The following is a 12287-nucleotide window of genomic DNA, read 5'->3' as shown; positions in this document are numbered from 1 at the left end:
TGGTAGAGCCGGCGAGACACTCGGAGAAACAGAGAGAGAGATACAGATGGAGAGAGAGCGAAAGACAGAAAAGAAAGGACTAAAAAAAGCATGTGTGAGGTGACTAGATGTGAGTCAGAGTGAAAGAGAGAGGTCACTTCCATTTTTCTGCTATTTTTTCCTCTTTATAGGTTGTTAATTTCCCCATGCTATGCCTGTTGGTCGCTATGCTTTAGCACTTTATCTATTGTTAAAGGTTAGATGTGTTAAAATGATTAAATACTTTCTCTTATCCCAGTTAAAATGAAACAATGAAAGTAATATCGAGTTGGGTCACTTTTAGTCCGTCTATTAGGTTTAAAGTCATCTATATGCTAATGATCTACTAAAAATTGACAAAAATACTACTTGAACTATAATTTGGCTATACTATTCACCTTATCTTTAAGTCCAATTTTTAACTGTTATGTGCAAAGCTTTCAATGTCAGCCAATGGCAGTTATTTTAGTTTACAGTCTGTTATGCTGTTTGATGTTGTAAACTCCCATTTTTCATTGTATTTTAGTAGTAGTTATTTATTTTTATTGTCATGTCAGCATCTAAGGCTATCTTCATGGCAAAAATGGAGTTGGAATAAGACAAGAGTTCCAAACAAAAAATAAATCCAAAATAAACACAAAAATACAACAAGGTAAAATTATAAAATATTTTTTAAATTAACATATGATGATAAAAAAATCTAAAATCTTTTCAGGTAAAACATTACTGAAGTCCCTAAGTGAGCATACTTAATAAAAAAAGTTTTAAATTTGCATTAAAACTGGGACAGTACAATAAATCATGTTTAATGGAAATGGGAGTCTTGCAGAACATGCATAGAGTTTGGTCATCTTCGTCATATTTTAATTTATTAGCTTAATCATTAACACACTGGTTTGTAGTGCAAATAGTTTTATCGGTGATTGTACTTTGTTATTCTACAAATAGCTAATAAAGAAATACACACATTCACAAGAAACACCTTACTTCTGCATTGAAAAAAGGTACATAATAAACAATTTACCAAACAAACTTGTTTAAAATTTAGTCTGTCTCTTCTGGGAGAACTGACCAAAAAAAAAAAAAAAAAAAAAAAACTTATGACTCATTCTGCACTGCACTGATTTTTGTCCAATCAAATGTTCTTTAGAATGAGAATGTGCAACCCCCTAAAACCACCTGCAACCAACTAGCAAATAGCATTAGTTAGCCAACTACTGGCTTTAAAATAAATAAATACTCACAAACCCTTTGATATTTCCCACACAAACATCCAGTTTCAACAGGAAATATGTAAAAATAGGGATTGTGATTTTCTTTCAAAATACATAAGCAACTCTAAGTACCATGTTTATAGCTTGATTTCCTTGAAAAAGTGTAAGCATGTCACTGTCACATTGTGACCAGCCTGACATGGCAACAGTGGCTCAACCAGTAGTGTGAGTTTGGGCCGGGGCTATCTGTTTGACCGACCAATAGCAGATAGTTTGGGGAAACCTTTTTTTTTTTTTTAAATATATTTTTGCAATAAATTGCAAAATATTTAATTACACAGTGTTAAACTTTTAATACAGGATGGTTAAAAAAAATAGTTTTTTGACCACAACAAACTTCTTTTGTTCTTTTAGATAAAAAAAAGAAACCTTTTTGAATTTAAACAAACAGCTGTTTTTGCATCCAGCACTGAGGGTGCGTGAAAACAATTCAGTGAGCGAAAAAACAGAGAGGTGGGGAAAAAAAGGAGATGTTTTCTCACAAGTCTACAGAGAATCTCGTGTGAGTGTTTCTCCTGAGGCTGAGCAGGCATGAGCTAACAGATTGGTAAAAAGTTAAGGCATGGCTGGATCAGACATCAGGATTGTTTTTGGAAAGAAATTGGGACTGAAATTCCCCGATAGGATTTGGAGATCTTTTATAAGGAAACAGTCTATCAGCTTGCTCAAACTACAGCTGTGTGAAAAAAAAAGAAATTGTTTGCTGTGTCTTGGCCTGTGACCAATCAGATGGCTCTAATTTGCGTGTGAGTAGTGAAAGCATGTGGTGATGCTGGCTCGAGGACTGCAGCATGTGATGGAGGAAACACGTCTACATCAATGATGACCCATCTCTGTAACTATGAGGCTACAAGCTAAAATCTTTTGCCCTCTAAAATCCATCTGTGTTTAAATTTGAATGCATTTAAGAATGCCCGTCTTTGGAAACATACACCGCTTTCAGTGCACTTATGGAGAACATTATCCATAATAGATCAAAAGCGAACCAGCACATAGGACTTTTTAGAAGATTCTTGCACGACTGTCATAAATTTTTCTGTGGACTGAGCTGCTGCACTGCATCGTGAATGGAGTTTGTGATGCTGGTTCCATCTTCAATAAATGTTTTAAACTACTCTACGATAGTAACACTTATGAGTTTATGTGATTAAAATAGTAAAAGATAATTAAAAGATGTAGTACAGCATTGTATATATTATGTGCTCTCACATGTAATACATATTTAATGGGAATGACTGTGGGTCTGGGTTTTGTGTCACTCACTTTTTGCAGATGTCGTAGTCAGAACAGCGACTGAGTGGAACGCGGATCACGCAACTTGAGAACGCCACAAATAGAGCATGATGATCCTTGTCCAACTCCAATCCCAGAATCCTCCTGTCCTCACCACGCACATTACACCTGAGGAGAGAAATGGTGGTTTGTGTTGGTATGCCATTTTTATGCCAGTTATTAAAGAGGGTTCAAATGTACCATATGTACATAAACATGAAGACGATGTATCCTACGCTGTGACAGAAAATTTGTTTGATCACATCTCATAATTATCACAAACTTGTCAACACGACAGATCTGTATGGGGATGTACTGTTATCGGTAGGGAATTCAAGATCTGATATATTTACGGCTGTGGGGGATTACGGAAAGGAGGGGTCTAGAGAGACTGATTCTTTGAACTGCTTCGCACGATTATGAATCATTTAGATGTGTGTTAAAATATAATCTATTTTCTGAGAAAACTAACGTTTTTGACCTTGCATGCATGTAAACCTGTTTTAGGAGACTCATAAAACAATATTAGCAAACTTAAAAATGGCATAATTGGGGCACTTTAAATAAAATAAAAAAATAAAAAATAAAATACCTTTGTGGCAAGGAATATATTTTACATTTTCAGTAACTGTAACCTAATGTACTAAAATGGCTAGTAATAAAAATTAATAAAGACTATCTAAACACACACACACAAAAAATGAAGTACTTTTAAATATGGAGTACTCATGTTCTCCTGATCACAATATGCTTTCATTTTATGGAAAAGAACAGCTCCGGATTCTTATCTTATAAAATCCCCAATAAAGAAAAGGAAAAGAAAAAAGAAAAACCCAATATAGAAAGAAATCCAATATGTGTGGCACACAGATGAGTCACCCCATCAAGTTGATTGAAGAAGGTCATGCCGTAAAGGTTGACTGTAATTCATCTTCCTCACTATCTGTAATAATCCAAATAAATCCTTTGCATCATGTAAAGTGTCGTTCCCAAAGGCTAAGTTTTACACGAGGTGGGGTTTTCAGGGGAAAAAGTGTGCAATGCTGCATGAAGATGTGGTCACATTTTGTTGTGGAACTTGTGAGTCTCAGCTGGAGTTGAGGCTGGTTGTCAGATACACAAGAGGAACACAAACATGGGCGAGATCCCAGGAGTACAATTACAGCTCACACTTACAATCCGTCCCATTTATTGCAGGAGAGATTCTCTCTTAATCAAAACGCCTCTGTCGACATTGATTTTAGGGTTATGTGTGTGCATGTTTATATTTGCCTGAGACTTGTCAATGAGTGTGAAGTGCATGAAAAAGAGCTGAAAGTGAAGATGTGTTTGTAAAGAACCTTCTAGGTGAAGTTGTGTTTGCTCAGACAAGAGACATTTTATCTGGTGCTTGGTTTCCTGCTCTGGGTCGACCTACAATCCCTTTACGGCAAGTCAGTCCACCCAGCAGACATTTTGGAACAGCTCTTATCAGCTTGAATAAAAACTGAAATGGATTTGATAACATATTTCAAATAATCAATAAAATCTGACAACTGCAATAACAAATTTGTGTCTTCAGCTCAATTCACACTAAAAACTCACTAAACACACACTACTTCTCAGGCTTGTCTGGTTCATGTGTATTCTGGAATAAACTCGATCAAAATGCAGATCAGCACCAGAGCCATAGCCTCATGGGCAGTGCTCTGACATATGGTTTAGCAGTGCCTTGGGCAACTTGAGTTTGAGTCCTCGAGATCTTTTCCCAGGCCTGTTCCCCTCTCTCCTCTCCCTTTGTTTCTTGTTTGTCTCTTAGTATCCCATCATACTATCCCACTTTTTCAGCAGCCTTGGGTTTTGAAGTATTTCTCCCATAGGGGTTAAAAAAGTATCTGTTAAAGAGTTATATATAAGTCATGAACTAAACCAACCAGCTACAATTTAAATCACTACATTACAAAATTTAATTTGAAGCAAAAAAGTATTGGAAAATTAGACAACAAAAGGTACACTGTGTACTACAGTCCCAAGAAACACTGAATTAAAAAAAACTGAGAAAAGAACTGAATTAAAAACAAATGAGAAATATAAAACTATTGATTTAAAGATTATAAATCATAGTATATCATGTATAGTATATCACATAGTATAGCATATATCACAGCTCATAGTAGGTCTGTCTTTAATGGTTAATAAGTTGTCATAAAAAAAAAAAAAAAAAAAAAAATTTAAATGTTATTTTTATTTTTTATTTTTTTTAGTTGTTTCTATTTTGAAAGTGATGATGGTGCTGGATGCTACATAGCTGCATATTAAACAACAACAAAAAATACATTTTTTATTTTTCAGTGTGGGCAGACAAAATAACATAACATAACATATGTTGCAACAAAGGAGTGTGTGCATGCAATCTAACTCACTTGTTGGGGTTGTAAACATCTATGTCCTCCAAAACCTGCGTGCTGTAGGTGGAGTTTGGGTGCATGCTGGCGAGAATCTTGAGCACTCGTCCGTTTTCTGAACCCAGAAACAGAACCGTGTAGTTCTTATATGGGCCAGCTGCTGTGTCCACAGCGATCTGGGTCAGCTTGAATCTACATCAGGAACATAAGCTAATTAGTCAACAAAACAAATCACAAACTTAACATGTCTTTCCATCACAACACTAAATGCTTATTTATTCTCCAGCACTAATAACGGCTGCCTCCTCTCTGGAGAAAGAGATGCAGATGTTAAGAAAGCAACTGGAGAAATAAAGAGTGCTAAAATAATGAGTGGTTGAGTGTATAATTTCTATTGGAGCAAGTGTGTGTGTACCTGCTGGTGGTTCGTGTGAAGCAGGGTCGGTTGTTGACAGACGGTACGGCCTCATCCATTAGTGGATAAGACTTAATGAATGTAAGAGTTTCATCAGGGAAATCTGTGGAGGACTTATAACCAGCAGCAGGGCCGTCTCCAGCACAGGACCCCGGCCTAGAGAGAGATAGAGATAAAAATTATAGACTACTACCTGCACAGACTTTTCCCATGAAGTCTCATGGAAATGATTTACAAAAACAGCTCACACACACACACACACACAATTAACAAGAACCATTCCAACCATCTGCCACTGTTAAATAAAAGCTGTTTTCAGAGTCCATCGGGCCGAGCAGGCTGCTGTCACAGCTCCAGAGAACCGGTCCATGTATATCACGCAGAGCAAGATGACGAGGAAGTCTATTCTTTGTCACTTGTGTGCATGTGGTGTGTTAAATTTGATTTGTTTATTAATACATGCTTTCGTGTGATGCTTTCATCTTACTCTAGGGATATTGCATTTATTTTTTCAAACAAACACAGTAAAAACAGTAATATTGTGAAATATTATTACAATTTAAAATATCTGTTTTCTATACATTTTGAAAAGTAATATATTCCTGTGAAGGCAAAGCTGAATTTCCAGCAGCCATTAATTCAGTCTTCAGTGTCACATGATGCTTCAGAAATCATTCTAATGTGCTAACTTGGTGCCCAACCATTTCTTTTTGTTATCAATGTATAAACAGTTGTGTTGCTTAATTTTTGTGAAATTGAGGTATGTTACATAAATTTTTAGATGAATAGAAAGTTCAGAAGAACAGCATTTATTATTTATTATTATGCGTTCTTCCTTACATTATAATTTTAATATATATTATAATATTTTCTTTCTCTTATTATTGACTGTTTACTATTTGAAGACTACACGCCATTGTTTTAATTTAATATTTATAATTATTATAAAAGTATTTATTGATATTAGTATCAAGTGGATTGCGATAACCCTTCATGACTCACCGTGGTTTGGGCACCATTTCATCAGGAACTGGCGTCCAGGCCGACTCACTGTTTCGCTGCTCCTTAAACTTCCCATTAAACACTTTCTCTATGTCATCCATGTAGAATGCACATACAGCAGAACCGGTGATACTGAGGAGATAAAAGCTCAATTGGATGTTTTTTTTCTAAACAAACTCTTATTCCAACAAAGAAACTATTCATAAATAAATTAAATGGATTGGATTTAAATAACTGAAGGCTGTTGTTATATGGAAATACAAATCACATTATGGTGAGACTCTGTACCTGTTGGCTTGAGTGGTGAAGACGCCTAACACCGCAGGCCTGTGGTTGATCTGCATGACATTGGTTAATGACTGAAGAACGTCAAAGTAGAAAAATGAATCACCCGGAACCGAACAGTTTAACCGGGCTTTCAGGAAAGACGTCCAGTAGCGCTCTAGAACCCTTGGAGAGCCACCATTATCATTCTTACACACGCGAGCGACCCGAGAGAACACCACCTGACGTAAGTAAATGAGACATAATAAAGTAAGGAAGTGAGAGAGAATTTTCAGACCTACACTGGCTAATAGTTTGTTCTTGTTGGCTTTACCTGAAAATTAAAAAGGATCACACTTTATTTTAAGGTTCAATTCTCACTATTAACAAACTATAACTTTTGCCTTAATAAACTACTAATTTGCTGCTTATTAATAGTTAGTAAGGTAGTTGTTAAGTTTAGGTATTTGGTAGGATTGGGGATGTATAAAATTGGCTTGCAGAATATGTGCTTTATAAGCACTAATAAATAGACAATTTGTTTATAATAAGCATGCTAATAACCAAATAGTTAATAGAGAATTGGTCTCTATACTGGATAAAATGTTCCCAAATAAATAAATAAACAAAATAAATAAATAATCAATAAACTTAATGACTACTCTGAAAACCAATCTTAACAGATGATGCAATTTTTCTTCAAGTAAAGGTATCTTCTTTTAAGGATGTTTACATACTTTTTCTTGGAAAACAAGACAGATATAATAATTAGGAAAAAGTGTTTTTGCAATGAACTGAAGTGTCTGACCTTGCCAAGGGTGGTGTACTCTACTGCAATCTCGCTGAGAAAGAAGTAGATGTAGTTCCCGTATTCAATGGCATGAAGAAAATGAGGCTCTAAATAAACAAAGACATGATTAGAAACTGAAAAATACTGCAATGATACAGAAAATAAATGTAGGTATCTGAATAACAGGTGACGCACCTCGTAGCCATTTTGAGTCATATTTTACGGTACGCAGGACAGGACTGCTTTCTCCTAAACTTCGGTAAATCACTGCATCACTTGCTAGAAAATCTGTCATTGTGGCTGAATAAAAGTCACCGCCTGGGAAGTGAGGTGAGAAATAAGTATTGATAAATCAAAACAACATGAACCCCACACAGCGGAGCTAAGCTCAGTTCAGTTCAGTGTGTATGTGATACAAAGAGGTAAAAAAAGAGAGACGTGTCTCATCTCCCACATGTCCCTTTTGAATCTCTGTGCTTCTGTGATCACTGCTGTCTTACTGCGACTTCCTGCGCTTTGTAAAATGTCAGTGGAACACTAGTGAGATTATAGGAGATTTCGTGTCTTCCTCCCTAGACGGCTGGTGTTCTGCCAACTCACCGGCAAACAGGCCAACGTTGGACTGGCGGGATTCGAAAGGGCAACGGGCTTGACCAACCACCTCCTCTCCGTCCTGGTCCAGAGAAGACATCTGACCAGACAAAGGGAAAAAGGAACCTTACACACACTGAGCCAACTAAAGAACCCTAGAAATACAACACAGAGACATTTTGAAAAATGATAAATCAATTCCTTGTTGATTTGGACCCCACTGACATTCATTGTTTGGGCAAAAAGACGTGAGGGCGAGTAAATGACAGAACATTCATCTGTCTCTTCAAAATGTTCAATTCTGATTCAGAATCTATTGATAAAAAATTGTAATGCACTAGTGAATTGTTTACAACTACAGTGAAAAATATTTGTTTGTAAAACAATTTTCATTCAGAATTTGAAATCACAAATAATTATAAGTATGTTTCTTGTAAAACATACCTTTCTTTACAGTGCCATTATATTGTGAATACCATTAAGGGCATGTTTTAAATACTGGTTGGTGGTTTTTGTACAGACTTTTGGTAGCTTGAAATCCAGTGTTGTATAAATGTTTGTGGACCGGTGGGTGGTGTGTGTTCCACGGTTGTTTTGTTTTGTTCCTCTATGGAGCTGTAGGTGTGAACAGTGTGCTAGTTTCTCTTGTTAGTCAGAGGCAGAGCAGAAGCTCCCGACCTGTGGTGTTCACAGAAAAAACAGAGAAAAAAAAAAAACCAGCATGCTGTGTTGGGTGACACACATATATATGTGTACAAATCCACACAGATATTCATCCTGCAGGGCTAGAGACGTCCTCACAAAGATGGCTGGATAACACACATGCACAAACACATTTAGCAGTGCGGCTGAGAGGGTTCTATGGGCATTCTGGTATTCAGGGTCACATTGTGTGTCATCCCTACCGGATTAACACCTACTGAACCAGCTGAAGCTCACTGGCCCTTACACTGCCCTGCAACTCACAAGGATAGAGAAGAATAGAGGGGAATTAAAGCAGGAACAGCACTGAATTGGTTCTATGTCAAAGATTGACCATCTATACACCTCTATCCAGGAAAGTGTGCCTGTTTGTTTATTTTATGTGTCCGTTTATCACTTTAAAAGAAATATGAATAACCTAAATTCTACTCAAATAGAAGAGTCTGGCAAAACACAGCAAAAACTGTGCTAGGAATGCACCAATATAAAAATATGTATTATATTTAGTAATAATAATAATAATAATAATTATTGTTTTTAAATGATAAACAAGCAATAGATGGTTGAAAGGTTATCCAAACGTAAAAATATGGGAAATGAGCATCTTAAAAAAAAAAAAAAAAAAAAAAAAAAAAAAAAAAATTTAAATAAAAAATAAGATACCGATAAATATATATCATGCCTCTCTGAAGAAAACGTACATTACGGATGCTTTTGGTGCAAGAATCCCTGAATAACATAAACAGACACTGGCAAATAAGCATGTGCAAAAAAATACTCAATATCGGCCAATACCGATAACTTACAACCTATATGACACAGATATATTGTGTTTCTCTAAAGAAAAAGGATTAAGGATGCTTATGGTGCAATAATTCTTGACTAACATAAACAAACATTAGGAAATAAGCATGTACAAATAAATATCCAATACTGACAGATACGGATAATTTCTAAAATATCTCTAATATCTCAGCTGACAACCGATATGGTGCCAATATATTGTGCCTCTCAAAAGAAAATATACATTATGGATACTTTTGTGGCAAGAATTCTTGACTGCCATAAATAGACACTGGTGAAAACTCGATATAAGAGTCTAAAATGGCAACTTCAACTTTTCCAAATCTCAAACCTACAATCTCTCCTCAACCTCTCCTTGCACAGTTTTCCAGAAAGTTCTCCACAGTTAATGTGTAACCTCTCAAGCTGTGAGTTGAGAGTGAAGGAATGCATGAGGAGACAAGGCAGAGGAACTGAGCGACATGATTTGCACAACGTGACATATCGTCCTTCTCAAGGGCTCTAACAAACCGGCCTTCTCCTCGGAGAAATGGAGAAAACGAGACGGTGAGTATGGGAAACGGAGACAGACAGAAAGAGAAGCGGAGAGGAGGAGAAAAGAGAGGGATATGGAGGAAAGATGCCTTCAGGGTAAGGTGCATAAATCAGGATCTCCAAAGAGCCTCAAACAGAAAAGTTGAGAGCAGAGCCTCATCCGAGAGTTTAGCTGACTCCCTGCTGGCCTCCTCCGGAGTTTATTCAGATTATCATGCTCTCTGGCAAACAAACGCACACACACACACACACACACTGCTCAGGAACTGTTCTGCTAATGTTGATGGAAAATCATCAATCACAGGACTGGCCTGATTGCACATCAATCTAGCGATATGTGGTATATTTGTGCAGGCACTAAATAAAATCAGTTTGAGGAGTAAAAAAAAAGTCTTCAAGATTCTAATTAATATTCAAGATTGTTAACATAATACAAAACTATTTTTATGTGACATTTTTGAGTGGGATTGACTGAATTGGTGAAAACCTATGAAATTATTGACTAATTTGAAAGAAAATTAATTCCATGGCCATTTTAAAAATAAACTAAAAAGGGTCAATTTTGATTCAAGCTGTCTTTTCAAAAAGAAAGTTTAATATGATTAATTGAAAAACTAGCAATATATAATAATATATATTAGCAAATAAGTTTGACTGACTACTACATAAATCAGCAATTAAATTTTTAATCATTAGGGCTTTTTTAAAAAAAAAAAAAAAAATGTAATAAATTACTTAGTTCTGGTGGTAATAGCACCCAATCATCTGAGTCAACTATAAAGTCACATGACATTTTCCCAATAAATTCAAGAATTTATTCGGTAAATGCATCTCTATCATAGTTTATGCATAACGAATGGTAGTCAGGCATCTAAGCAAAATAATAGCCAATCATCTGAGCAATTTATTCAGTCAAATGACTTGAAGCAATGTCACATGTCAGTTTTGTCACACATCTAAGAATTTATGTAGACACGGTGTAGACACGCTGTCAGTTTAGCCAACAGTCATTGTTGGTGGGAGAACACAGAACTCCCTCACAGCAGATTCGGCTTGTAAACAGGTATGACAAGATATGTATTAATTTCTGAGGAGAAGCAGGGTATATACATTTTTGACCAGGCCTAATATCCAAATTAATTTTAATGCTAAAAAATTTTAGTAAAAGTGTGCATGTAGACTGTCAGTTTTGATTCTGCAAAGAGATGCTTTAGAAATCTGTGCATCCGTAGGAGGTATTAACTGTGTGTAAGTGTGTGTGAGTTTGTGTGTGTAAGTGTGTGACAGAAATAGACTCGTCATACCTTGTAGTTGCGACATGTGGGGTTGAACGCATTGGTTCCACACGCAAAGAGAGTTTCATCGTTACGTGGCACCAGCACTTTGATGTAGTTGTAACACTCATCCTGTGAAAGACAAGACACTGGCTTTTACTCACACTATATATAACTCCTGAATGACACACACACACACACACACACACACTGACTCATCTTGAAGCTTACAGCGAGCATCATTACAGACTCTCTTTTTCCTTCACTTCCACACACACAAATTACCATAATCCCTATGCTGAGCTCCAGGATCTGACTCGCTCCCTGCAACTCAGTCTTCAACCAACAATGATATTATAAAGACTGTGTGTGTTCGCAAATCTACATGTATATGAAGCCACCTGTGGAGAATCACCAGACCGTTTACTGACCACAACTCAGAAAAGTGACTTCTTGATCTGGCAAGCTCTAATCTGATTGGCTGCCTCGACCCAACTTTTAGGAATAAGGACACCGTTTTTTCTGACTGATAATTATTTTCATGTTAAGGTCAATAATTGACAGATTATAGTTCTTATTTTTTATCAGTCTGTATATTTTGATATTTTCATAGTTATGTATGTGAAATAAGAACCTTCTTCACAAAATCTATAATATTTCTTCAAAGTTTACTGCAAAGCTGTTCATACAGTCTGATGTGCTAATATTTAGAACACCAGTCTATTACTGTATAATTTATTTCACATAAATCTGCACAAAACTGCAGAATGTGGCTGGTCACATTATATGTCAGTCATGTGGTCCCTTTCTGTCTATGTTGGCTGTTCTTTCCCAGAATAAGCTGCAGACCAGACCTGCCGTTTAGATGAAGGTCTGGCTATGCGAGACTAATAACCACTAAACGCAACAGTTGCTGACTTCTATCAACACAATAACAGGGAGAAAGTGAAATAAAAGGGCTGT

General features: G+C 36.3%; 1 protein-coding gene across 7 annotated transcripts in view; it reads right to left on the bottom strand.

The window, feature by feature from the left end:
• Nucleotides 1-12287, bottom strand: part of sema6e (sema domain, transmembrane domain (TM), and cytoplasmic domain, (semaphorin) 6E) — a 141968-nt gene that overhangs the window by 28985 nt on the left and 100696 nt on the right. For all 7 annotated transcript variants that reach the window (XM_042741175.1, XM_042741173.1, XM_042741174.1 and 4 more), the window contains 9 exons: nucleotides 11355-11456; nucleotides 8020-8110; nucleotides 7615-7737; nucleotides 7438-7526; nucleotides 6654-6871; nucleotides 6366-6497; nucleotides 5364-5519; nucleotides 4967-5140; nucleotides 2556-2693 (listed from right to left, as the gene is read on the bottom strand). In XM_042741175.1, the coding sequence (XP_042597109.1) occupies nucleotides 2556-2693; nucleotides 4967-5140; nucleotides 5364-5519; nucleotides 6366-6497; nucleotides 6654-6871; nucleotides 7438-7526; nucleotides 7615-7737; nucleotides 8020-8110; nucleotides 11355-11456 (1223 nt within the window). The remainder of the gene's footprint in view (nucleotides 1-2555; nucleotides 2694-4966; nucleotides 5141-5363; nucleotides 5520-6365; nucleotides 6498-6653; nucleotides 6872-7437; nucleotides 7527-7614; nucleotides 7738-8019; nucleotides 8111-11354; nucleotides 11457-12287) is intronic.

Source organism: Cyprinus carpio, chromosome B16 (genome assembly GCF_018340385.1).
Source record: "Cyprinus carpio isolate SPL01 chromosome B16, ASM1834038v1, whole genome shotgun sequence".
NCBI lineage: Eukaryota > Metazoa > Chordata > Actinopteri > Cypriniformes > Cyprinidae > Cyprinus > Cyprinus carpio.
Note: the sequence above shows the minus strand (reverse complement) of the source record. Positions and strands in the feature narration are given on the sequence as shown.